The 27978-nt window shown below is 39.6% G+C and overlaps 1 protein-coding gene across 1 annotated transcript in view; it reads left to right on the top strand.

Annotated features, from left to right (window-relative positions):
• Ccdc178 (coiled-coil domain containing 178) overlaps nt 1-27978 on the top strand; it is a 397289-nt gene that overhangs the window by 269978 nt on the left and 99333 nt on the right. The window contains exon 21 of the mRNA XM_017601075.3: nt 8875-9024. Within this exon, the coding sequence (XP_017456564.1) occupies nt 8875-9024 (150 nt within the window). The remainder of the gene's footprint in view (nt 1-8874; nt 9025-27978) is intronic.

Raw genomic sequence — 27978 nt, 5'->3', positions numbered from 1 at the left:
TGGCTGTTGGGCCCTTGACTAAAAATTGACACACTCAAAAAAACCCATTTTTAATATATAGACAAATTGAGGTGTAATTAAATTGAAATAATGCATGAGCATACTTTACAGGAAAAGGATGTCTATGTCTCTGTTTCATAATTTTAAGTCACATCACAGGAAAACAACTTTAAGAACAGAAATACTTAGGTTAAAATTTAAAGTTTAGTTAGCATATAACAGATATGTTAGTGAGATTAATACCGCCATGCTACTAATTCAGAATTGTTTCTGAGATGTCAGACACTTTATATATAATTTAAGCCATGCACTTTACTTTGGAATATTGGGACTATGGCTAGGTGACACTGCTTCCCTCTTGCTGTTCATGTTTTTCCCTATTTATTTCTGTAGTTAGCTAGTTGGAACCTAAGGATATGGTTCACAACCCGTGGGTCACCACCCCTCACAATCCATTTGGAGGCCAAATAATCCTTTCGCAAGGGCCACCTAAGAACATCTGAAAACACAAATATTTAGATTATGATTTGTAACCATAGTAAATACAGCTATATAGTAGCAATGAAATGATTTAATGGTTGTGGGTGACCACGATAGAGGAACTATATATATTAAAGACTTGCAACTTTAGGAAGGCTGAAACCCCCTGGTCTGAAGGAATATCTAGTATAAAAGAAAATTTGATCAACTAGAAATTTAATGCCTAATTTAAGCTGGGTGCATGGTTCATCTGATAGAACTTATGTCTAGCATGCAGGAAAGCCCAAGTTGAATCTATAGCACTGTGCAGAACTGGCCATGATGCTCCCCAACTATAATCCTAGCACTTAGGTGGTGGGGATCAGAAACTGCGCTTCATCCTTCACTCCGTGGTAAGGTCAAAGCCAGCCTGGGATATGTGAGACTGTCTCATAACAAACACAAAGCATAAGAGACACTCCTGTAAGTGTTCTTAAGTGTTCCTATAGAGGAAAATGTTCCTTTCTCTTTGAACACTTACCCATGTTAATTGAGTGCTTTTGAGTATTTATTAAATGTCTCCATTTCTGGATGGAGGTTTCCTGTTGAGAACATGTGCAAAGTCCTATACGTGAACTATATTTGGAATCCATTTCAAAGCTGATGCTTTCTTCCAAGTGTGCTCATCAGTTTGCCCAGGACTGGTCTGTCATGGGACTGTTCTGTTTGGCTAGATATCCCGCCTTTACCAGCTTGTTCTAATGAGATCATCTCTGTGAATGGCTCAAATTCCTCATCTGATGGAAGCCTCCTACTCTGAAATGCTGTATTTTCCATGTGGTATTTATAATCCCTGGTCAGACACATACAATGAAAACAATGTGAAGACAAGGGACAGATATAATCAATGTGAAACAGTCACAGATTCCAAGTCACATTTCAGTTGCAAGAGGCAATGTGATAATGATCATTAGAAATGTTCAATACATCAAAACAGGAAATCATCTGCAACCTGACCTAGTAGGGGAGCAAGGATGAGGAATTCCTTGAGTGCTGGAGTAGTAAAGTTACAGAAACCCTGACCTTGAAGTCTGGCAGGGAGAGGTCTGCCTGACCAGCTCTGAATACAAGCGTCACCCAGAATGTCCCTACCAGGCTCTGAATTTATCTCTTGCCCACTAAGTGGTTTGTTGTTGTTGTTGTTTTTTTTAATTAATGAATCAATATTGAACATTTTGTCAAAAAACCATCATGTGCAGACTTTGAGGCTTACAACAGCCTTGATGCAGAGGGCTGATTCGTTCACTTACAAATCAAGAATGTTCTTTTAAGACTAATTATCGCAGAACTCAAGTTGGACACGAGACTGGTTTCCATGGCAGCACAGACAAGGAAGTTGGTCCTGGGAGAGTTAAAACATTTATTTACTCCTCTGAGGCTTCGGGGTATCGACACATATCACTCTTACAGGCTTGTTCCTCTGGAACACTGGGGAGAACTCTTGCTTTCTGTAGTAATTGGCATATAGATTTTAAGGGGGTGGCTATGCAATAATGCCTCTGTGCACACAGTAGGTGATGCAGCTAATAGAGTCTATACAGTCCCTCTCTGCTGTACTTTTGGAGAATTGGCATATATTTTGAATGTGTGTGTTCCTGCGCATGTGCATTGGTGAGGTTGAGCGTATTCAGAGTGCTAATGACTGTAAGCCCTAATGCATGTTTATCAAAAGGAGTGCTTCTAAAGTGAGTATTCATAGTGAGCTGGAGACCCAGTCCTCGAACTCATTTACTCAGAAGTCTATATGTGTACATCCTACGAAATCAGTCTTAGTCATTACACTTGCTTTAATAGCATCAAAATGTCATTACAAGACTAGGGTGATGGATCAGTCAAATGCCTCCTTCACAAGCATAAAGACTTGAGTTCATTCCCTAGAACCCACATTTTAAAAAGCCAGTGTCACTGACCCAGTTCTATAGAAGAGGAGACAGGCAGATCCCTTGGGGCTTGCTAGCAGTCCAGCCTGCCTTACTTGGTGAGCCCCAGAGCAGTGAGAACTATAAATCAAAGAAGGTAGATGAAGCCTGAGAAACATGCCTGAAATTGTTTTCCTCATCCATGTACATACACATGCTTGTGCATATGCACCCAAATGCACACTTATGAACACATGCATATACAGCCAAATGAATGCACCCACTTACTTTCAACCACCCAAACCCTATTTACACAAAGTTTTCTTGTATGCAAATCTAGTGCCAAGAGGTTTGGAGAACCATGCAGATGCAAATTAGGTGGCTCTTAATTGATGGTGTCTAGCCACTTTTCTATTGCTCTGACAATCACCAAAAAAGAAATAGCTAAGAGAAGGAAAGTCTATTTTTGGCTCCCAGATTCAGAAGTTTTGATCCATATTTACCTTTCTATTGTTTCTGGACCGTAGGGAGGCAGAACACGATGTTGACAATACATGGAGGAGGAAAGATGCTTGCCTCATATCAGCCAGAAAACAGCAACCAATGTCTGGGGTACAATACATTCAGGAAACCTATGTCCCCATGACCTGCTTTCTTCACCCAGACCTTAACTAGCTGCACCTACTGGAGACGGAGTCTTTAACACATGGGACAAGGAGCTGTCCATGTCACAACTAGAACAGACGATGTAGTGCCTTGGCCCCTGTAGGGCCACAATCCTTACTTGCAACTGAGTCTGAGTTACAACCCTATCTTTCAGTGGGATGGGAGGGGGAAGGGCCGTGTGGGTGTCTTTCATTGCTTGTGCCATTAACAATAGATACCTTAAAGCCAACGGACTGCAGGACATGTGACATTATCTATATGAGTCTAATTCACAAGTGATATAGCAATACCCTTAAAACCCTAAAGAGGCTAAAAAAACCACATTTTTGCTTGATTCTCAAATTTGCTCAAGTATATGCCAGTCCATGTGGCAGAGTTGACTTTGATCCCAGTTCCACTGTCCATCACCTACACTCACTAGGGCACTTCTGCCCTTCTCATCCTAGCCCGGAATCCCTGGTGAGTGCTATTGTACCATAATCTTTTTTAATCCCTAGATTAGCCACAGAGCTGGGACCATAGAATCAACTTAGTAAAGGTTTGTAGAACAAGCAGGTGAATGAACAAACAGATAAGAGAAAAGCTAGTGAGCATGAGAGAGTAAAATTTGTCAACAAATACTAGCAATACAACTTCAATTCAATACAACTTCTGGTGTTTTCTGAGGGGAGTCAATTCCTTTCAGATGCAGGGTTAAAGTTGGAATGGTGTGGTCTACGTGCACATAGCGGTTGTTTCCACTAGAGTCCCTGGGGGGGGAGTAAGGAGCAGTCTGAAACAAACTTAATAACCAAGATTCAAGTAACAGATACATCATCAGAAAAGATCAGAAGAGACAGCAGCAGATAATTAATAATTACATTGGGATAGGAGATTTTGACTTAGAAGTGGGTCAGGATGTGAAAACTCTGTTAGAGTACATACTGATAGAGCCTGGCCTCTCTGCCCAGAAAGCCAGATCTGACTACTTATATTGAGTGTCATTGAGAACATGAATGACACTGACAACATGATTTATTTTATACCATCGTTTAAGGTGACCTCTTATGCTTTCTACATGTATCTTGTATTCTTACAATGCAAACGTTTTAACTGTAGTCATTTTCTAGTTTGAATCACAGGTTTCTTTTATAATCTCCTCAATGTCTAGTCCATCTTTAAAGTACATTTTTTCAGGAATTTAGGCTTTCTCTAGGGTGGGTGTCCCTGGTTTGACTTTTATTGGCCTCAATGGTATAATGTCCCTGCTGCATTCAACCATAATCCAGAGTTCTGGAGTCTTCTGATTGGAAAACTCATGATCTAGGACTTGCCAGTGAATATGTCATTCCTAATCAAAGCACAGGCTATATAGTAGATAAAATATCACAAGACAACAGATTTTATATACCCAATAAGCTCATAGTGACTTATAGTGAAATGTGACTTCTCAGGGGCCAAAGTTCTCTTTTCCCTCAGCAGCCCTACTTTATCTATGGCAACAAACTGTGAGTGTAGCAGATTACAGGGCAAATGTGGACTGAGCAGATGGGAGCTTAGTGACTTGTCTTCATTGTTGGATGCCATTAGGTTTTGTAAAGACAATGCTGCAAAGTCTGTAAGTATGAGCAAGGGAGCATTGCACACGAGGATATGTGGTCTACTGCCAGTACCTCCTAATCAAAGGTCAGGTACCCATTTAAAAGCTATGTGGTGATGAACAAGATACTGGTGCCTCTGTTTGGGTCATACATACTCAAAACTTCCTTGTGTAATGTGGCCATTTATGAAGTTCATGGCTCTATGACACAAATTTGGACAGGATTTGAGAGGAATGGATGGCCACTGGGTCTCAATTCTAGACAATCAGCTAGATGGCGTCTGAAATTTTAGACAGTGGGCTCTGGTTCTATCTCTAGATATTTTATTCATCAACTGACTCTTCATTGACCCACTGACATATGGTCTTCCTCTGTGACCTAGATCTCTTACAACACAGTAGTCAGTGCAAGGCCAAATGTCCTGAAAGAGAAGGCCAGACAGAAGGTATATGCTATCTATGAACTAGCTGAAAAGTCACAGCATTATTTTTACCATATTTGACTGTCTGGATAAACCACACATGTATTAAGCAACCATAGAAGGAGCAAATAGACTTGACCTGTATGTGGAATGATCAGATTTTTTTAAAGTATCTTTGACTGAAAATATTGCTGTAGCCATTTTCCAAAACTATGAATTTCCCCACCTAATTTTTCATAGTTTTGACTTCCCTTATCTGTAAAGAGAGAATAATAAAACCTCAGACAGTCGCTCAGAGGGAAATTTCAGGAAACAGCCTTGAGATTTTGAGTACTGTTATGACCAGAACAACAGACACACCAATATCATGTGCAACACCACCCAGCTTTTAAGCGGAGTGCCTGACCTTTGATCAGGACATGCTGGCATAGATCACATACCCCCATGTGCAATGCACCACTGTCTGAGTCATCCCCCTGGCTCATACTTACAAACCTTGAAGCATTATCTTCACAAAACCTAACGGCATCCAACAATGAAGGCAAATCAGTAAGATTCCTTCTGCTCAGTCTACCTCTTCTAGTAGATACTAGAAAGATGTTACACTAGGTTTCCTTCATCCTGTCTAACTTCTTATTTTCTTATTGTATCATAATTCCAGTTAGAATAACGTTGAGCATGCTGGGTAGGATCTTTCATCATTAAAGTAACTGCTGGAGTCTTATTTGTTGTATGTGGAACTCATGAATCAATGGTTATGTTCAGCTCAATTCAGTTTTGTGTATAACTATCACCAGGAGACGTGAAATGCCATTTATACTTTGGTCCAGAAGGTGTACTTGGGTATCCAAATGCATGCCCTATACCCACTGTTGTACTGAATAGTTTACTCTCTCATATAGAGTGAAAAAAATAATATAATTAGTGAATCTTTACCATTGTAGTAATTTGGGGTATCACAAAGGCTTCCATGCAGGAGTTGGCAAATAAAATATGAGGCTCTAATATGGAAAAAATAGGCTGTGTCCAAGTGGTATTATGGTCATTCTTCATTTATATACTATACATTTATCCACCTAATCATTCCTGTGCTTATCCTCCCATTTATTCATATTGCTGTAGCAATATTCACTCCTTCATCTGTCTATTTATTCATGTATCAATTCATCCATCGCTTCACTCACCCATCCATCTGACCAGTTTTCCACTGCTTTTCACCTACAGGTCCTTTCCTTTGTCCATTCATTTATTTATCATGTACTTACTTACAACATCTATTCTGAGAAACATCTTTTGGCTGAGCAAGTTTATAGTCTCAACACTCATGAAACTTACAAAGTAGCTTCTACTCAGCTCCTCGTTGTTATATTTAATCTCCTAATATAAAACAAGGAGAAGAAACTGTCATATCTCCGAATCATCAAAGATTAACAAATGATTTTAGATATCATATTATGTTAGATATTTACTTATTAAATTATGAAGGTCATTAGCAGGCATTCATGATTCCCTCTTTATAGGACACATTCCCAGCGTTAATCATTTCAACATTCTTAATAATGAGAACCAAATAAATAACAAGTATAGTATTGAAATATACTCTTTTGAATAAATTTGATATATATGTAAATCAAAAGTATGAAATACGTAGAGTACAGCAGTCTTATTATGTATTCGTGTAATTTGTTAATAAAAATTTTCCCACAATACCACAAAATTCTTATGACATACTATCAAGTCTAAGTAACTAAATAGAATGTCTTGAATAAATAGCTGAATGAAGAAATAAATGGATGAAGAAATAAATGGATGAATGAATTAGTTAATGTTATAAGCCAATGTGACCCCATGGAGTTTCACACCAATGGATGTCCTCTGATCTACATAAGCACACAATCGTATACATGTAACTGAATGCACATATACACAAAATTGTAGAACTTCATATTCAGGAATCAGAGTAGCAAATAAACTCCAGCTGCATATGGAGCAAGGACAGCCTTATCTGGCATCAATGGGAAGAGAGGCCCTTGGTCCTGTGAAGGCTCCAAGCCCCAGTGTAAGGGATGCCAGGGTGATGAGGTAGGAGTAGGTGGGTGGGGGAGTGGGGGAGCACCATCATAGAAGCAGAGGAGGGGATGGGATTGGGGGTTTGTGGAAGGGAAGCCAGAAAAAGGAATAACATTTGAAATATAAATAAATAAAATATCCCATAAAAAAATCTCAAAGTGCCTTTACCTTGTAAGCAGTCAGTCGAACACTTACCAGGTTTTCAATCCAGCCAACTGAGAGTTAGATCTTAATGAATGTTTGGGTATCAAAATGTATGACAGCTAGCATTTAAAAACTGACTCCACCAAATGAAAATATTCCCAAAGTTTGGACTCCTAAGGAAATATATTTCTGTATAGATGTAGGTAGGTGTACCAGGTGTAATGTCCTAATATTTTGAATAGAACTAGGACAAGGACATGTGAAATGGATCTCCGTTCATCATTTGGCTTCCAGAAGAACACCTGTGACAGAGTTTATCACTCCTGATCAGTAGGGAGATCAGGACCCATGAGAAATATGTCTGTTGGCCTTAATAAATCTTTAGGTATATAAATACAGAAATATTTGTACGGGCAATTTTCTGCTGAATTACATTTTCCTGTTCATATTCTCATACCATGTATGATTTCTAGCAACAAACCAAAGGTTTGACGGGAGAGCGCCTTCCACACAGGAGTGCTTTAATTACTTTACCTTAGCTACTTTTATATCTAGTAGCTTAATCACCATGGTTAATCTCTTTATGGGTCTCAAAACATTTTCAGCCAGGTGAATTGTACATTAGATCAAGTGTTGTTAATTCAGAATAGATTCACACCAAAGGAATGATTAGATTAACATGTTTGAAAATGTTATAGTCTGTGAGTAAATTATAGTTTCTGAAGCATCTAAGAGTAAACTTCTTTTAATAATTTTATTACATTTTACTTATAAATAAGTAAGGTGTGTGTGTGTGTGTGTGTGTGTGTGTGTGTGTGTGTGTGTGTGTGTGTGTAAATGCCCATGCCAGAGTACATGATCATAGGTCAGAGCACACCAACAGGTGTGGTTCCTCTGGAGCCATCTATGTTTCTTGAAATAGGATCTCTCACTGGAGCTAGGGCTTCCTGCTCCTTAGTCTAGACTATAAACCCTGAGATCCTCCTGTCTCTGCCCCCTCAGAGCTGAGATTATAACTGTTCACCACCAATTTTGGCTTTTAACCTGGGTCCTGAAAATGGGATGGTCCTCCTGTTTGCATGGCAAACACTTTACAAACTGAGCTATACCCAATCCTCTCCTCTGTTGTTTTGAATGTTTTCTCTAAGTGTCAACACCCATAGACAGAAGTGCTTTCTACCCATGTGAGCACAGTGGGTATGTGAAAGGAAAACGCTGTGAGGAACAAGAAGGATGCCTCAGGAGTGTGAGTGGAGTTTCCTAGGACAGGTTAGTCACTGGGTTGACAGAGAGAAGTCCATGAAAGGGTCAGCCAAAGGCAGGTGCACTCAGAGAAATCACATATTACTGTTCAACAACAAACAAACTAGCAAAACAAGACAAACCCCTGCATCCACACAGAAACAAACAAACAAACAAAAGCAAAAACAAAAATCGGAGCATGTTGGTACCTAAGTACACATTTTTCATTATTTTGTTTATTTATACATTGTGTAAGAATATTTTTGAGTACTTTAAAAAATATAAACATTCAAACAAATCTGCATGATTTTAACATATGTTTGTGTGTAAATATACAAATTCACATATATACTAATACATTTTTTTCTTCTAGGAACGTCAAAGCGATTTACTAGACGAAAACCTACGTTTAGCCAAAGAGTATCAAAACACACAGATGCTTTTCTTAAAGGAGAAAGAAGCTTACTTCAATGGATATGACAGATTGCTGTCACTCAATTCTTCAGTTTCTGATAAGAAAAAGGTATTGACTGTTTATTTTAGCTTTTTATTAAATTATTTTGTTTATTTACCTTCTAAATGTTCTCCCCTCCTGGTCCCTTCTCTCAGAGTTCTTTATCCCATTCCCTTCCCCTTTGCTTCTGAGAGGGTGTTGCCCACCCACCCATCCACTCACCCCCACCTTACCCACCAGCATCCCCCTTCCCTGGGGCATCACATTTCTGTAGGATTCCCACTGAGTCCAGACAAGATACTCCTCTGCTACATATATAGCTAAGGCCATGGACCAGCCCACACATGCTCTTTGGTTGGTGACTTATTTTCTGGGAGCTCTGAGAGGTCCTGGTTAGTTGATACTGTTGTTCTTTCAATGGGGTTACAATCCCCTTCTGCTTCTTCAGTCCTTCCTCTAACTAACTTTTTCACAGGTTCCCTGACCTCAGTCCAAAGGTTGGCTGTAAGTATTTGCATCTGTCTCTGTCAGCTATTGGTAGAGCCTCTCAGAGGACAGTCAAGCTAGCTACCTGTCTGCAAGTCCAACATGGCATCCATGATAGTGTGAGGGTTTGGCACTTGCACATGGGATGGATCCCAAGTTGGACCAGTCACTGGATGGCCTTTCCTTCAATCTCTGCTTCATTTTTGTCCCTCCATTTACTTTAGACAGGAACAATTCTGGGTCAAAAATTATGAAGATGGTGGGTAGCCCCCTGCCTCAACTGGGGGCCGCTCCTATCTACTAGAGTTGGTTTCTTCAGGCTAAATCTCCACACTGTAGGACATTTTGGCTAGCATCATCCCCACTGAGTCCTGGGAACCTCTCATATCCCAAGTCCCTGGGACTTTTAGAGTTCTCCCCACCCTCCACCCCACACTGCTGCATATTTCCATTCATTCTCCTGGCACTTTGGGATTCTGTCCTGTCTCATCCCCCATACCTTATCTTGCCTCCCCATTCTCCCTCCCCATTCCCTCTCCCACCTAGATCCCTCCATCCCTCTGCCTCCCATGATTATTCACTTCTAAGTGGAATTGAAGTATGCTCACTTGGGTCTTCCTTCTCATTAAGCTTCATAAAGTCTGTGAGTCATATCATGAGTATTCAGAACTTTTTGGCTAATACCCACTTATCAGTGAGTACATACCATGCATGTCATGTTAAGTCTGAGTTACCTTACTCAGGATGATATTTTCTAAGTCTATCCATTTTCCCCTCAAAATTCATGATGTCCTCATTTTTAATAGCTGAATAGTATACTATTGTGTAAATGAACCACGTTTTTTTTTGTATACATTCTTCAGATGAGGGAGACATCTGGGTTGTTTCCAGATTCTGGCTATTACAAATAAGGCTGCTATGAGAATAGTGGAGCACATGTTTTTGTGGTATGGTGGAACATCTATTGGGTGTATGCTCAGGAGTAGTATAGCTGGGTCTTCAGATAGAACTATTTCCAGTTTTCTAAGGAACAACCAGACTGATTTCCAGGTGGTTGTACCAGTTTGCAATCCCACCAACAATGGAGAAACATTCCTCTTTCTCCACATCCTCACCAGCATGTACTATCACTTGAGGTTTTGAACTTAGTCATTCTGACTGATGTGAGGAGAAATTTCATGACTGTTTTGGAATTGGGTTTTCTGTAGTCTAACTTTGTGAGTTATTTGTACATTTTAGACATTAGCCCTCTATCAGATGTAGGGTTAGTGAAGATCTTTTCCCAATCTGTATGTTGACATTTTGTCCTATTAGTGGTGTCCTTTGTCTTACAGAAGCTTTTCAATTTCATGAGGTCCCATTTGTCAATTGTTAATCTTAGAGCCTGGGTCTTCAATTCTATTCCATTGATCAATCTGTCTCTGAATCACTACCATGCGGTTTTTATCACTATTGCTCTGTAGTACTGCTTGAGGTCAGGGATAGTGATTCCCCTAGAAATGTTTTCATTGTTGACAATTGTGTTTGTTATCCTGGGTTATTTTGTTTTCCACACGAAGTTGAGAATTGCTCTTTCTGTGTCTGTGAAGAAAGAATTGAGCAGGAATTTTGATTGAATCTATAGCTTGCTTTTGGTAAGACAGCCATTTTTATTATGTTAATCCTACTAACCCATGAGCATGGGAGATCTTTTCATCTTCTGAGGTCTTCTTCAATTTCTTCAGGGACTTGAGGTCCTTGTCATACAGATCTTCCACTTGCTTGGGTAGAGTTACAGCAAGACATCTTATATTATTTATGACTATGTGAAGGGTTTTGTTTCCCTAATTTCTTTCTCTGACCATTTATCATTGTATAAAGAAAGTCTACTGATTTGTTTGAGTTAATTTTATATCCAGCCATTTTGCTGGACTTGCTTATCAGCTGTAGAAGTTCTCTATTAGAATTTTGAGGTCACTAATGTCTATCATATCATCTGCAGATAGTGATTCCTTGACTTCTTCCTTTCCAATTTGTATTCCCTTGATTCCCTATTCTTATCTAATTGGTTTAGCTAGAACTTCCATTAATATACTAAGTAGATGGGGAGAGAGTGGGCAGCCTTGTCCCTGATTTTACTTGGATTGCTTCAAGTATCCTGTCCCATCTCCTTTGATAACTTTTGGTTGAAAGTCTATTTTATTGGATATTCGAATGGCTACTCCAGCTTCTTTCTTGGGACCATTTGCTTGGAAAACTTTTTCCAGTCCTTTAGTTTGACGTAGTGTCTATATTGTCACTGAGCTGTGTTTCTTGTATGCAGCAAAATGATGGATCCTGTTTATATATCCAGTTTGTTAGCAGTCTGTGTTTTATTGGGGAATTAAGTCCATTGCTTTTGAGAGATATTAAAAACCAGTGATTGTTAGTTCGTGTTAATTTTTGTTTTGGAGGTGATTTGTGTGTGTGATCCTCCTCTTTTGAGTTTTTGTGAGATGATAAATTTCTTGTGTTTTCTTGGGTATAGTTATCCTCCTGGTGTTGGAATTTTCCTTCTAGTATCCTCTATAGGGATGGATTGGTAGAAAATACTATTTAAATTTGGTTTTGTCATGGAATGTCTTAGTTTCTCCATCTATGGTGATTGAGAGTTTTTCTGGGTATAGTAGCCTAGGCTGGCATTTGTGTTCTCTTTGGATCTGCATGATATCTGTCCAGGATCATCTGGCTTTTAGATTCTTTGTTGAGAAGACTGGTGTAATTCTGATAGGTCTGCCTTTATATGTTACTTGGCCCTTTTCCTTTACAGCTTTTAATATTCTTTATTCTGTGCATTTAGTGTTTTGATTATTATGTGACAGGAGGATTTCTTTTCTGGTGCAATCTATTTGGTGTTCTATAGGCTTCTTGTACATTTATGGTCATTTCTTTCTATAGGTTAGAGAAGTTTTCTTCTATGATTTTGTTGAAGATGTTTTCTGGCCCTAAAATCTAGAATTCTTGACTCTCTTCTTTTTCTGTTATTCTTGGGTTTGGTCTTTACATTGTGTCCTGAATTTCCTGAATGTTTTGGGTTAGAAACTTTTTATACTTTGTACATTCTTTGACCGTTGTGCTAATATCGTCTATGGTACCATCTATGTCTGAGATTCTCTTTTCTATCTCTTGTATTGACTTTTTGTTTTAAAAATTAATTATACTTATATGTGACCTCCAAAAAGTAAAGATTAGTCATCTTGGGGGTCTCAAATAGGATACTAGTCATTCTACCACAAAAATTCTATGGTTTCTTCTCTTAATATTTTATTACATATTTATATAATACTACATATTTAATGTGCTATTTCACAAGTAAGTAATATTGATGTTAGGAATTAAATTTTAGAAGATATTTAAGAGACAAAAATTCTTAGTTTCTAATCCTCTTGCTAATATTTATTTACATTTAATTGTTATGAACATTAATCATAATTATTTACTTAGTTTGCAGATGTACATATGGTATTATACACTTATAGTTATAATTCTAATTGTACTTTGTATGGAGGGTCTCTAAGCCTTCCTATTGATACATATACTCCAAGTTGGGTGTTTATTTCCTTACTCAGTGTGAAGATACTTTGGACATTTGCAGTTACAGCTGACTCTCTCTCATTACTGGTTATGGCAGGAAATTCTACCTCTATTTGTAAACACTTTTGTTGAAAAATAAGAAAAGTAAAAATTCATGAATCAAAAGGAAAATAAATTTAAAAAGAAGGAAAGCTGTGTGATAAGAGTAATACATTATAGTCACTTTGCATATATTACCCAGACATTTAGAAATAATACATGTTTCCCTTCGGTCCTTTGGCCTCGGGATTCAGTTTTCAAAAATTAAAGGAATGGCAATTACTTAACAACTTACCCAGGCTTAAGGACCACAGTTAGTGAGCCTTTTTTCCTATTGCCATTACCCCATCTGTGTATGCTATAAGTTGCAGTCTAAAACTCCAGTTCTGCTCTCAGAATGTTTGAGAGGGCAAAAGGCAAGGGCTGGAGTTAAAGTTTCATCAGACAATATTGAATGGATTCCTTGTAAGTTATTTACTCTTTTGAATCTCAATTTTATTATTTATGAATTAAAATTTACCTCACAAGACAATAGATTAAGAACAAAAATAAAAGAGAAGTCACAATAAGTTATTCTCATTCTCAAAGGAAGCTATGAGCTATAATTGTATTTATCTGTGTACTGCTAGAAATGTCCTTGTTTCTCATACATTCACTCAGATGAGTGTTAAAGCTTCTGAATGTTCTCAGGGAAAGAAATATCCTCTTTAGAATGATTTTCTTTAGAATGAAGTTCTTTAGAAGGATGTTCGGTAGAAGGAGGTTGAAGGATATTTTGGGAGGACCTCTTTATATTATATGCTCTTTAGAAGGATGTTTAAGGACCTCTTTGGCAGGACTTCTTTAGAAAGATGTTTAAAATAACTCTTTAGAAGGATGCTCTTTTATCTGCAAGTAAATAGACTTATGGTAAATTTATGAAGATTGTTCACCATCAACAGTCACGTGTAAACCACAGAAGAAAATAGCAATAAGACAAGATGTAAAACTTCTGCCAACCTCTACTCCCATGCTGCCACACACGCTCTTGGTTTGTTTTTTGTTTGTTTTGTTTTTGCACCTTATCATTATTTTTTACTTTTCTCCAGTCTTGTATTTCTCCTTTTGTTTCTTTTTTATTGAAAATGGATTCTTCTCTCATGTAATACACCCTGATCACAGTTTCCCCTCCCTTCACTCCTCCCCACCTATCTCTCCCCCAGTCATTTTGAAAGAGGCAACATCAACTGAAAACTGTCTCCACCAGTTCACCTGTAGTTAAGCCTGTGGTATATATATTTTTTTATTGCAAGAAGGACTGGATCACTTTGGGTAGTGCCTTCACTGAGCTGGTGCTCCTGGGTACTATACTATAAGAACAAGGCATGTACTCATCCATGACCTGTGCTTCAGTTCCTGTCTCAGTTCAGGTTTCTGTCATGTTTGAGTTCTTGCCATGCCTTTCATGGATCATGAATCTTAACTCTGAGATGAAATAAACCCCTTATCCCCCTGTTGCTTTTGTTTATGTTGTTTTATCACAGCAACAGAAACCATAACTAAGCTACCTGGCATAGTGTTTCCATAGTAAGAGCATTCTCTTCACCCTTTTTATTGAATTAAAGCTTCTCTTGGTATAGGGTACAAGAAGCCAAATTTTGATTAGGACAGGCAGGCAGGGTTCACTGCCAGACATTGGCTTCCACTTGTGATCCCTCAAACGAGTCCTTCTCGGCACACCTGTTTCAGGAAACTTTCAAGATTTATTTGTACTTTCGGCCATTTTTCATTCCCATCCTTCAGCAGTGGAGGTCATTAAGTGCAGGCTGCCCTTGTCAGTGTCATGTAGGATCAATTTGCTGCGATGGACAGAGAGGCCATATTGATGCTGTTAATCTGTCAGTGAGAAATCGTATGTCATTAGCATCTAATGTGCCACTCACAGGATGGAATCTGGCCCTCAGAAACAAGAGAACCCTTTAATATTTTAGCCCATCTCTTTGATAGGACAGCCTTTCCTCCATATAGGGGTTTAGTCAGCCTAGTTTGGAGTACAAGAAAACAATGGTTATCTGATGTGTTTTGTGGAACCCCATTCTGTTTTCTGATGGATTTCTATCACTCTGAACCTGAATTGCTTTTGTCATGATAAACAACTGTATTTTAATAATTATGATTCTTAAGGGATATTGTTTTCCCTACAATGATTTCATATTTTTATACCTTTTTGTGTACTTGTAGACCAAACATAGCAAAGTGTGGTAGAAGAGTAAATCAAATTAAGGATAATGTTCCCTCCTTTACCATAATTCTGCACAGAGACATTTCAAATGCTAGAACACTATAGCATTGCTCTCGGTGGTGACATTATGTGTTTATTTGGATATGTTTCTTTATACCCCAGGGCTTTTCAAAATTTCAGTGATGGGTCTTCTCCCCTTTAAACCTCGGAAAGAGGCAAAAGCAATTATGCTAAATTCTTATTTGTCCCGTTCATGGGTAACGATAGAATCAAATCCAATATAAAACTTCTCAGATGTCAAAATTAAAGCTAACACTAGAAATAAATTAAGAAAAATAAATCTGAAAAGCAGGTTTTGTTTCTGTGTGAACCTGTGAATTTTCATCTCTTTTTAGGTAGATTTCAAGTACATGTTTGTATTTTCTCTTTAAAACTGCATTAATATATCCAAGAAACTATGCCTTTGTTTCAAGTGGCATCTGAAATTCTTTAGCCCACAAAGAAAGGTGAGTTAAGCTGTTGTGCAAATAATGGTGCAGTCTGCTGGCTGGCAACAAGATTGCTTCCAAAACTGGTTTTAAAAATATGTTTGATTCTTTTTGAAGACATTCATAAAGTTTAAGCCCTTCCCACAGAAAATCCTAGTGTTTGTAAATGAAGGAAATAAAAGCTAGCAGTGAATGGGCATTTCTAGGAAATATTTCCCAAATATCTGTGGATATATATATATATATATATATGCATTTGTATGCATGTGCATGTGCACATGTGTGTGTGTGTTTAGGGTGGTGAACCTATGTGTTATGTATTTGGCAAGCATTATCTTTTTAATGCTCCCTGTCATAGATTCTTTCCTGTTACATATCCTATGTAAGACACAGAAGTGAAGCTGTGTCTCCTATGTCATCAATGTAGAGTGAAATGGACTGAGATACAACTTGAGTCTGTGTACCATCTTACCTCCTTCAAGTCCTTAAAATGGTGTATTTGTTATTGCATAACAATGCCATGTACATCTCATCATAAACCATACATTCGAGAGTCATGTATGTCACATGTCTGGGGTATTCAGTGAAAATGAAGGCTTTGTTAATCACTAATTGTCTCTGTCATTCTGTTTGGTCTCCCCTCTTCAATGGCTGCTTTTAGGACAGAGGACCACCTATTGCATCAGAAGTGATTTAATTTCCATAGGACTGAGGGTCAGATTCATAATTATAATTTTTAAGATTTATTTTATATATGTAAGACACACCAGAAGAGGGAATCAGATCCCATTACAGATGGTTGTGAGCCACCATGTGGTTGGTGGGAGTTGAACTCAGGACCTCTGGAAGAGCATTCAGTGCTCTTAACCACTGAGCCATCTCTCCAGCTCCACAAGGAGACTTTTGAATTCATATCAGTTTTTCAAATTGGCTTCTTAGACAAGACTCCTTGAAGTTGTTTGCCTCTTAACCCTCTACAACCATTCTGTAAGTCCCTTACCCCCCCATGTATTTACTATACAGTATGTATACACACATGCTATACACTATGTACGCATACATACATGCTATACAGTATACATATATGCTAGACAGTATGTATAGATACATATTATATAGTATATGCACATACACACTACAGTATGTATACATATACGCTATACAGTATGTTTGGCATGCAGCATGCCATCTGAGAGTTAATATTAGTAATTACGACTGAACTAAAAGCAAGTGTTTGCTTTGCCAGGATCATCACAGAAGTTAGGAGTGTCTGGTGAACTGCAGTGAGCAAATGTGACCACCGTGGCTTGTGAACTTATTGTTACTAAATAAATTATGATAGAGTAGTGGGGCTGTAAGAGGTCTCAGTGAGTAAAGGCTCTTAGCACTGAAAGGCTCTTAGTATGAAAGCCTGAGACTGATTCCCAGAACAAGCTGTCCTCTATCTTCCGCCCACATGTGGTAGCATGTACCCCTTTCACCCCCTACTCATTAAACAGGGGCAGGCCATTTTGTAAAGCTCCATCTGGTTAAATGTCAATAATTTCTTGAAACACAGTAATTAGGGTTCACAAAACTAAACTAACTTGTTCTCTTAGATTCTTGCTATCCCCACCCTGATGACCACAAGTTACCTCTGGCCACAAGAGTTGTTTATCTGTCACCTAACATTCGTTTCCCATATCCCACACTCAATTTCTGGACAAAAAGGAAGCTTTCCAACACCCCTTCCTTTCCAACACCTCTTCCTTTCCTTCTACTCCCCACCCTCCACCCTGAATTCTAGTCTGTAAGTTGACAGTGACTTCTCTGGTTTTGAGGTCTAAAGATATCCCTTCTGCAGATTTTTCTTGGATTAAGCATGTCTGTTGCTGAAAACACTCATTTTCTTCTCTCTTTTTTTGGTTGACCTTTGGTGACCTCTTCAGGGAGTTGGGTGTAGGCTCTCCAGTGGGGTTCTCTTCTGTTCCTTTCTCCCATCCCTCCTCTAGCTCCTGAACCCCCTCTTTCCTCTCCAGTGACTCCAATAGGGACTATCCATCCATTCCACTCCTCGCATCCACCATTGACTGATTCAAATTAGGGTGAGCTTTGAGAATTTTCTCTCTTCCAGAGATCCTTCCTTCTTTATTTTTTAGATGTCATTATATTTATTTCTTTAGTTCTTTGTTTATTTATTATTTTTTTTTACTATTCCAGGCCTCAACTGTGAATCTTAAAATATCCATGAGAGAAAATGGGAAGGGGGTTGTGTCTGTCTCTTGCTGTATTTTGAGACAAGTTCTCACTGTGCAGCCCAAATGGCCTGGAACTTGCCATGTAGCACAGACTGGCTTTTCATCAGTATTTCTCCTGCCTCAACCTCCCACGTGTTGGCATTACAGGTCTGTACCACATCCAGTTCCTACTAATATTCTTTTTTTTTTATTAACTTGAGTATTTCTTATATACATTTCGAGTGTTATTCCCTTTCCCGGTATCCGGGCAAACATCCCCCTCCCCCCTCCCCTTCCTTATGGGTGTTCCCCTCCTAACCCTCCCCTCATTGCCGCCCTCCCCCCACCAGTCTAGTTCACTGGGGGTTCAGTCTTAGCAGGACCCAGGACTTCCCCTTCCACTGGTGCTCTTACTAGGATATTCATTGCTACCTATGAGGTCAGAGTCCAGGGTCAGTCCATGTATAGTCTTTGGGTAGTGGCTTAGTCCCTGGAAGCTCTGGTTGCTTGGCATTGTTGTACATATGGGGTCTCGAGCCCCTTCAAGCTCTTCCAGTTCTTTCTCTGATTCCTTCAACGGGGGTCCTATTCTCAGTTCAGTGGTTTGCTGCTGGCATTCGCCTCTGTATTTGCTGTATTCTGGCTGTGTCTCTCAGGAGCGATCTACATCCGGCTCCTGTCGGTCTGCACTTCTTTGCTTCATCCATCTTGTCTAATTGGGTGGCTGTATATGTATGGGCCACATGTGGGGCAGGCTCTGAATGGGTGTTCCTTCAGTCTCTGTTTTAATCTTTGCCTCTCTCTTCCCTTCCAAGGGTATTCTTGTTCCCCTTTTAAAGAAGGAGTGAAGCATTCACATTTTGATCATCTGTCTTGAGTTTCATTTGTTCTAGGCATCTAGGTTAATTCCAGCATTTGGGCTAATAGCCACTTATCAATGAGTGCATACCATGTATGTCTTTCTGTGATTGGGTTACCTCACTCAGGATGATGTTTTCCAGTTCCAACCATTTGCCTACGAATTTCATAAAGTCGTTGTTTTTGATAGCTGAGTAATATTCCATTGTGTAGATGTACCACATTTTCTGTATCCATTCCTCTGTTGAAGGGCATCTGGGTTCTTTCCAGCTTCTGGCTATTATAAATAAGGCTGAAATGAACATAGTGGAGCACGTGACTTTTTTATATGTTGGGGCATCTTTTGGGTATATGCCCAAGAGAGGTATAGCTGGGTCCTCAGGCAGTTCAATGTCCAATTTTCTGAGGATCCTCCAGACTGGTTTCCAGAATGGTTGTACCAGTTTGCAATCCCACCAACAATGGAGGAGTGTTCCTCTTCCTCCACATCCTCGCCAGCATCTGTTGTCCCCTGAGTTTTTGATCTTAGCCATTCTCACTGGTGTGAGGTGAAATCTCAGGGTTGTTTTGATTTGCATTTCCCTTATGACTAAAGATGTTGAACATTTCTTTAGGTGTTTCTCAGCCATTCGGCATTCCTCAGCTGTGAATTCTTTGTCTAGCTCTGAACCCCATTTTTTAATAGGGTTATTGGTTTCCCTGCGGTCTAACTTCTTGAGTTCTTTGTATATTTTGGATATAAGGCCTCTATCTGTTGTAGGATTGGTAAAGATCTTTTCCCAATCTGTTGGTTGCCGTTTTGTCCTAACCACAGTGTCCTTTGCCTTACAGAAGCTTTGCAGTTTTATGAGATCCCATTTGTCGACTCTTGATCTTAGAGCGTAAGCCATTGGTGTTTTGTTTAGGAAATTTTTTCCACTGCCCATGTGTTCCAGATGCTCCCCTAGTTTTTCTTCTATTAGTTTGAGTGTGTCTGGTTTGATGTGGAGGTCCTTGATCCACTTGGACTTAAGCTTTGTACAGGGTGATAAGCATGGATCGATCTGCATTCTTCTACATGTTGACCTCCAGTTGAACCAGCACCATTTGCTGAAAATGCTATCTTTTTTCCATTGGATGGTTTTGGCTCCTTTGTCAAAAATCAAGTGACCATAGGTGTGTGGGTTCATTTCTGGGTCTTCGATTCTATTCCATTGGTCTATCTGTCTGTCTCTGTACCAATACCATGCAGTTTTTATCACTATTGCTCTGTAATACTGCTTGAGTTCAGGGATAGTGATTCCCCCTGAAGTCCTTTTATTGTTGAGGATAGCTTTAGCTATCCTGGGTTTTTTGTTATTCCAGATGAATTTGCAAATTGTTCTGTCTAACTCTTTGAAGAATTGGATTGGTATTTTGATGGGGATTGCATTGAATCTGTAGATTACTTTTGGTAAAATGGCCATTTTTACTATATTAATCCTGCCAATCCATGAGCATGGGAGATCTTTCCATCTTCTGAGGTCTTCTTCAATTTCCTTCTTCAGTGTCTTGAAGTTCTTATTGTACAGATCTTTTACTTGCTTTGTTAAAGTCACACCGAGGTACTTTATATTATTTGGGTCTATTATGAAGGGTGTCGTTTCCCTAATTTCTTTCTCGGCTTGTTTCTCTTTTGTATAGAGGAAGGCAACTGATTTATTTGAGTTAATTTTATACACAGCCACTTTGCTGAAGTTGTTTATCAGCTTTAGTAGTTCTCTGGTGGAACTTTTGGGATCACTTAAATATACTATCATATCATCTGCAAATAGTGATATTTTGACTTCTTCTTTTCCGAACTGTATCGCCTTGACCTCCTTTTGTTGTCTGATTGCTCTGGCTAGAACTTCAAGAACTATATTGAATAAGTAGGGAGAGAGTGGGCAGCCTTGTCTAGTCCCTGATTTTAGTGGGATTGCTTCAAGTTTCTCTCCATTTAGTTTAATGTTAGCAACTGGTTTGCTGTATATGGGTTTTACTATGTTCAGGTATGGGCCTTGAATTCCTATTCTTTCCAGGACTTTTATCATGAAAGGGTGTTGAATTTTGTCAAATGCTTTCTCAGCGTCTAATGAAATGATCATGTGGTTTTGTTCTTTCAGTTTGTTTATATAATGGATCACGTTGATGGTTTTTCGTATATTAAACTATCCCTGCATGCCTGGGATGAAGCCTACTTGGTCATGGTGGATGATTGTTTTGATGTGCTCTTGGATTCGGTTTGCCAGAATTTTGTTGAGTATTTTTGCGTCGATATTCATAAGGGAAATTGGTCTGAAGTTCTCTTTCTTTGTTGTGTCTTTGTGTGGTTTAGGTATAAGAATAACTGTGGCTTCGTAGAAGGTATTCGGTAGTGATCCATCTGTTTCAATTTTGTGGAATAGTTTGGATAATATTGGTATGAGGTCTTCTATGAAGGTTTGATAGAATTCTGCACTAAACCCGTCTGGACCTGGGCTCTTTTTGGTTGGGAGACCTTTAATGACTGCTTCTATTTCCTTAGGAGTTATGGGGTTGTTTAACTGGTTTATCTGTTCCTGATTTAACTTCGGTACCTGGTATCTGTCTAGGAAATTGTCCATTTCCTGAAGATTTTCAAGTTTTGTTGAATATAGGTTTTTATAGTAAGATCTGATGATTTTTTGAATTTCCTCTGAATCTGTTGTTATGTCTCCCTTTTCATTTCTGATTTTGTTAATTTGGACGCACTCTCTGTGTCCTCTTGTTAGTCTGGCTAAGGGTTTATCTATCTTGTTGATTTTCTCAAAGAACCAACTTTTGTTTCTGTTGATTCTTTCTATGGTCCTTTTTGTTTCTACTTGAGTTGATTTCCGCTCTGAGTTTGATTATTTCCTGCCTTCTACTCCTCCTGGGTGTATTTGCTTCTTTTTGTTCTAGAGCTTTTAGGTGTGCTGTCAAGCTGCTGACATATGCTCTCTCCTGTTTCTTTCTGCAGGCACTCAGCACTATGAGTTTTCCTCTTAGCACAGCTTTCATTGTGTCCCATAAGTTTGGGTATGTTGTACCTTCATTTTCATTAAATTCTAAAAAGTTTTTAATTTCTTTCTTTATTTCTTCCTTGACCAGGTTATCATTGAGTAGAGCATTGTTCAATTTCCACGTATATGTGGGCATTCTTCCCTTATTGTTATTGAAGACCAGTTTTAGGCCATGGTGGTCTGATAGCACGCATGGGATTATTTCTATCTTTCTCTACCTGTTGAGGCCCATTTTTTGACCAATTATATGGTCAATTTTGGAGAAAGTACCATGAGGAGCTGAGAAGAAGGTATATCCTTTTGCTTTAGGATAGAATGTTCTATAAATATCCGTTAAGTCCATTTGGCTCATGACTTCTCTTAGTCTGTCTACATCTCTGTTTAATTTCTGTTTCCATGATCTGTCCATTGATGAGAGTGGGGTGTTGAAGTCTCCCACTATTATTGAGTGAGGTGCAATGTGTGTTTTGCGCTTTAGTAAGGTTTCTTTTACATATGTATGTGCCCTTGTATTTGGGGCATAGATATTTAGGATTGAGAGTTCATCTTTGTGGATTTTTCCTTTGATGAATATGAAGTGTCCTTCCTTATCTTTTTTGATGACTTTTAATTGAAAATTGATTTTATTTGATATTAGAATGGCTACTCCAGCTTGCTTCTTCTGACCATTTGCTTGGAAAATTGTTTTCCAGCCTTTCACTCTGAGGTAATGGCTGTCTTTGTCTCTGAGGTGTGTTTCCTGTAGGCAGCAGAATGCAGGGTCCTCGTTGCGTATCCAGTTTGTTAGTCTATGTCTTTTTATTGGGGAGTTGAGGCCATTGATGTTGAGAGATATTAAGGAATAGTGATTATTGCTTCCTGTTATATTCATATTTGGATGTGAGGTTATGTTTGTGTGCTTTCATTCTCTTTGTTTTGTTGCCAAGACGATTAGTTTCTTGCTTCTTCTAGGGTATAGCTTGCCTCCTTATGTTGGGCTTTACCATTTATTATCCTTTGTAGTGCTGGATTTGTAGAAAGATATTGTGTAAATTTGGTTTTGTCATGGAATATCTTGGTTTCTCCATCTATGTTAATTGAGAGTTTTGCAGGATACAGTAACCTGGGCTGGCATTTGTGTTCTCTTAGGGTCTGTATGACATCAGTCTAGGATCTTCTGGCCTTCATAGTTTCTGGAGAGAAGTCTGGTGTGATTCTGATAGGTCTGCCTTATATGTTACTTGACCTTTTTCCCTTACTGCTTTTAATATTCTTTCTTTATTTTGTGCATTTGGTGTTTTGACTATTATGTGACGGGAGGTGTTTCTTTTCTGGTCCAATCTATTTGGAGTTCTGTAGGCTTCTTGTATGCCTATGGGTATCTCTTTTTTTAGATTAGGGAAGTTTTCTTCTATGATTTTGTTGAAGATATTTACTGGTCCTATGAGCTGGGAGTCTTCACTCTCTTCTATACCTATTATCCTTAGGTTTGATCTTCTCATTGAGTCCTGGATTTCCTGTATGTTTTGGACCAGTAGCTTTTTCCGCTTTACATTATCTTTGACAGTTGAGTCAATGATTTCTATGGAATCTTCTGCTCCTGCGATTCTCTCTTCCATCTCTTGTATTCTGTTGGTGAAGCTTGTATCTACAGCTCCTTGTCTCTTCTTTTGGTTTTCTATATCCAGGGTTGTTTCCATGTGTTCTTTCTTGATTGCTTCTATTTCCATTTTTAATTCCTTCAACTGTTTGATTGTGTTTTCCTGGAATTCTTTCAGGGATTTTTTCGATTCCTCTCTGTAGGCTTCTACTTTTTTATTAATGTTTTCCTGTGTTTCCCTAAGGGAGTTCTTCATGTCTTTCTTGAAGTCCTCCAGCATCATGATCAAATATGATTTTGAAACTAGATCTTCCTTTTCTGGTGTGTTTGGATATTCCATGTTTGTTTTGGTGGGAGAATTGGGCTCCGATGATGCCATGTAGTCTTGGTTTCTGTTGCTTGGGTTCCTGCGCTTGCCTCTCGCCATCAGATTATCTCTAGTGTTACTTTGTTCTGCTATTTCTGACAGTGGCTAGACTGTCCTATAAGCCTGTGTGTCAGGAGTGCTGTAGACCTGTTTTCCTCTCTTTCAGTCAGTTATGGGGACAGAGTGTTCTGCTTTCGGGCGTGTAGTTTTTCCTCTCTACAGGTCTTCAGCTGTTCCTGTGGGCCTGTATCTTGAGTTCACCAGGCAGCTTTCTTGCAGCAGAAAAGTTGGTCTTACCTGTGGTCCTGAAGCTCAAGTTCGCTTGTGGGGTGCTGCCCACGGGCTCTCTGCAGCGGCAGCAACCAGGAAGACCTGTGCCGCCCCTTCCGGGAGCTTCAGTGCACCAGGGTTCCAGATGGCCTTTGGTGTTTTCCTCTGGCGTCCGAGATGTGTGTGCAGAGAGCAGTCTCTTCTGTTTTCCCAGGCTTGTCTGCCTCTCTGAAGGTTTAGCTCTCCCTCCCACGGGATTTGGGTGCAGAGAACTGTTTATCCAGTCTGTTTCCTTCAGGTTCCGGTGGTGTCTCAGGCAGGGGTCCTGCCGCTCCTGGGCCCTCCCCCACGGGAGCCCAGAGGCCTTATACAGTTTCCTCTTGGGCCAGGGATGTGGGCAGGAGTGGGCAGTGTTGGTGGTCTCTTCCCCTCTGCAGCCTCAGGAGTGCCCACCTGACCAGGCGGTGAGGTCTCTTTCCCACGGGGTCTGGGAGCAGAGAGCTGCTGCGGGCCGGGATCCGCGGGTGTGGGACTTCTGATAAACACAGGACGTGCCCGGTCCTAGAGGAGTTCTGCCTTTGTGTGTCCTGATTTCACCAGGCAGCTTTCTTGCAGCAGACAAGTTGGTCTTACCTGTGGTCCCGAGGCTCAAGTTTGCTCGCGGGGTGCTGCGCACGGGCTCTCTGCCCATAATTATAATTTTTAATCTTACCGATTAGAAGCATCCTTAGGAAATTTCCCTTCCCTTACAAAATACTTTTCAGATAAGGCATCCTGGAAGTTGTAGGGCCTCAGTGACATAGTACATGCACAGATAAGAGGTAAAGTCTGTTTAAGACACTGTGGTAACTCAGGTTTGAATGTGGTATCCAATAGCTTGTGGGTAACAATGTGTTGGTGTTTGTCTGTCCATCTGCCTAATAAACATTACTATCCTGGCAGTTTTAAATGAGAGCATCACTTTTAAGTATTGTGGATACAGGGAACTGAGTCTGAGATCAGTAGAAATGGTCTCTGGGGGACACAATACAAACAGCATTTGTTTACTCATTCAATTACTCAGAATTGTCAGTTAAGCATCATATCAACGAAGACACATTAGGTGGCTTGGAACAGTCCACCTCATCTCTGCTCTGATGTTGGAATGTGCAAGTACCTTCTCAGCAGCAGCAAAGACTCCAGGTTCTTTAGCTGCCTCTCTTCTTCCCTGAGAAACAAAGCACAATTTTTTGCTGTTCAATCTGCATTGCCAAGTTGGACTAGGCAGATCTCCATCTTCACTTCTAGGTAACATTGAATTGCTTTCTTCTGTCTTTTACCAGTTGTCAGATATGGTCTCATGTAGCCCTTTCTCATGAATATTAAAAATTGCTTTGCTAGATGCTTTCTGGGAACCTGTTTTATTACACACGGAGATACATTTCTTCTGAAGGAAAATTGTAACGCTTTTAATATTTTTTGCTTAAACAGTAACTCAAAGACCACACCAGGGTCTCTCTCTGTTTCTTAAGACGCTGGGAAACACACACACACACACACACACACACACACGCACACGCACACGCACACACAAACACACACTTTGTCCTCTTTCTTTGAACACATGTTTATACAATTGTTCTTCAGGAGTTAGCATCGTCCAAGGAGCATCAGTTAAATTCCTATTGTTTCTCGTCTGCCTAAGAGCTCTGCTGTGGTCTCAGCTCAGAGACTTTTGCGGTGACTGAGACAGGTGTAGCCAGCTGGTACTCAGCTCGTTTGCGCCCACGACTCTTTTCCAGTGTCTAAACCTCACAGAAGAAACATGGAGAGCTTGAAGTCAACACTTGCATTGGCACAAATTTTACATTCCTGAAAACTTTGCTAGAAGGTACCCATAACAAGGAAGAAACATCCTGAGGAGTGCACATGCAGTGCTAGATATCTAGTTATCACCCAGTAGACAGATTATAATGAAGCCGTCCACGGTAAATGAGCAGAACTGACTCCTGCAAGCTGTCCTATGACCTTCAATTCCACACTCTGCACATTTGTGCTTGTGCATATTTCCACGCACAATACAAAAATTAAAATGCAATTCTTAAAAGTTACTACCCAAAAATCCCATCAGGGTGAGAGCTGGACCCTCAGAAATGCGAAAAATCCTGATACTTCAGGGGAGTCAATTACTTCTGCCCACATGCCTAACCCAAGAGGAACCGGCCTACTGCCCTCTGTGCCTCGGGGCACAGGGACCTAGGAGCCATCAGGGGCAGGACCCTTTGGGCTTTTGCGCACATGGAGAGCTGAAATCCAGTCACCAGGAGTACTTACACACATTAAAGCGAGGTAAGACATACTTCTGCACCAAGCAACCCTCCTGGAAGCTTCAGGTCGCACAAACCTAGGAGCCAGCTCTCTGCTCCCAGATCTGGCTTGAGAGAAAACAGGTCTATAGGAGTGCTGGCACACAGGCCTACAGGAGTGTCAAGCCACTGACAGAGACAGCAAAATGAGCTAACACCAGAGACATCCTGATAGCAAGAGGCAAGGACAGGAACCTAAGCAACAGAAACCGAGATTGCTTGCCATCATTACTTAGTTCTCCACCAAAGCAAATACTGGATATCTAAACACACTAGAAAAGCAATTCCAATTGCTAAAATCAATTCCTAATACAAAAGTCTATATTCAATAAAACTGGAAAATCTGGAGGAAATGAGCAATTTTCTAGACAAATACCAGGTACCAAAGTTAAATCAGGATCAAATAAACCATCTAAACAGTCCCATAACTCCTGAAGAAATAGAAGAAGTTATTAAAAGTCTCCCAATCAAAAGGAGCCCAGGACCAGTTGGGTTTGGTGAAGAATTCTATCAGACCTTCATAGAAGACCTCATACCAATAGTGTCCAAACTGTTCCATAAAATAGAAACAGATGGAGCGCTACCCAATTCCTTCCATGAAGCCGCAATTATTTTTATACCTAAACCACACAAAGACCCAACAAAGAAAGAGAACTTCAGACCAATTTTCCTTATGAATATCGACGCAAAAATGGTCAATACAATTCTTGCAAACTGAATCCAAGAACACTTCAAAACAATCATCCATCCTAATCAAGTAGGCTTCATCCCAGGGATTCAGGGATGGTTCAATATATGGAAATCCATCAAGGTAATCCACTATGTAAACAGACTCAAAGGAAAAAAAATCACATGATCATTTCATTAGATGTTGAGATAGCATTTGACAAAATTCAACAACCTTTCATGATAAAAGTCCTGGAAAGATCAGGAATTTAAGGCTTATACATAAACATAGTGAAAGCAATACACAGCAAACCAGTAGCCAACATTAAACTAAATGGAGAGAAATTGAAGCAAGTCCACTAAACTCAGAGACTAGACAAGGCTGACCATCCTTTCCCTATTTATTCGATATAGCACTGGAAGTCCCAGCCAGAGCAATCAAACAACAAAGCAGGTCAAAGGGATACAAATTTGAAAGGAAGAAGTCAAAATATCACTATTTGCAGATGATATGATAGTATACTTAAGTGACCCCAAAAGTTTCACCAGAGAACTACTAAGCCTGATAAACAACTTCAGCAAAGTGGCTGGGTATAAAATTGACTTCCTCTATTCACAGGATAAATAGACTTCAAAAGAAATTCTGGAAATGACACTCTTCACAATAGTCCCAAATATCATAAAATACCTTGGTGTGACTCTAACCAAGCAAGTGAAAGATCTGTATGACAAGGATTTCAAGTCTCTGAAATATCACCAAAACTGTCCTTAACAATAAAAGAACTTCTAGGGGAAATCACCATTCCTGACCTCAAGCTATAATCCAGAGCACGTGTGATAAGAACTGTATGGTATTGGTATAGAGGATCAATGGAATAGAATTGAAGACCCAGAAATTAACCCACACACCTATGGT

The sequence above is a fragment of the Rattus norvegicus genome, chromosome 18, assembly GCF_036323735.1.
Source record: "Rattus norvegicus strain BN/NHsdMcwi chromosome 18, GRCr8, whole genome shotgun sequence".
Taxonomy (NCBI): Eukaryota; Metazoa; Chordata; class Mammalia; order Rodentia; family Muridae; genus Rattus; species Rattus norvegicus.
This window is presented reverse-complemented; position numbering and strand designations above follow the sequence as displayed.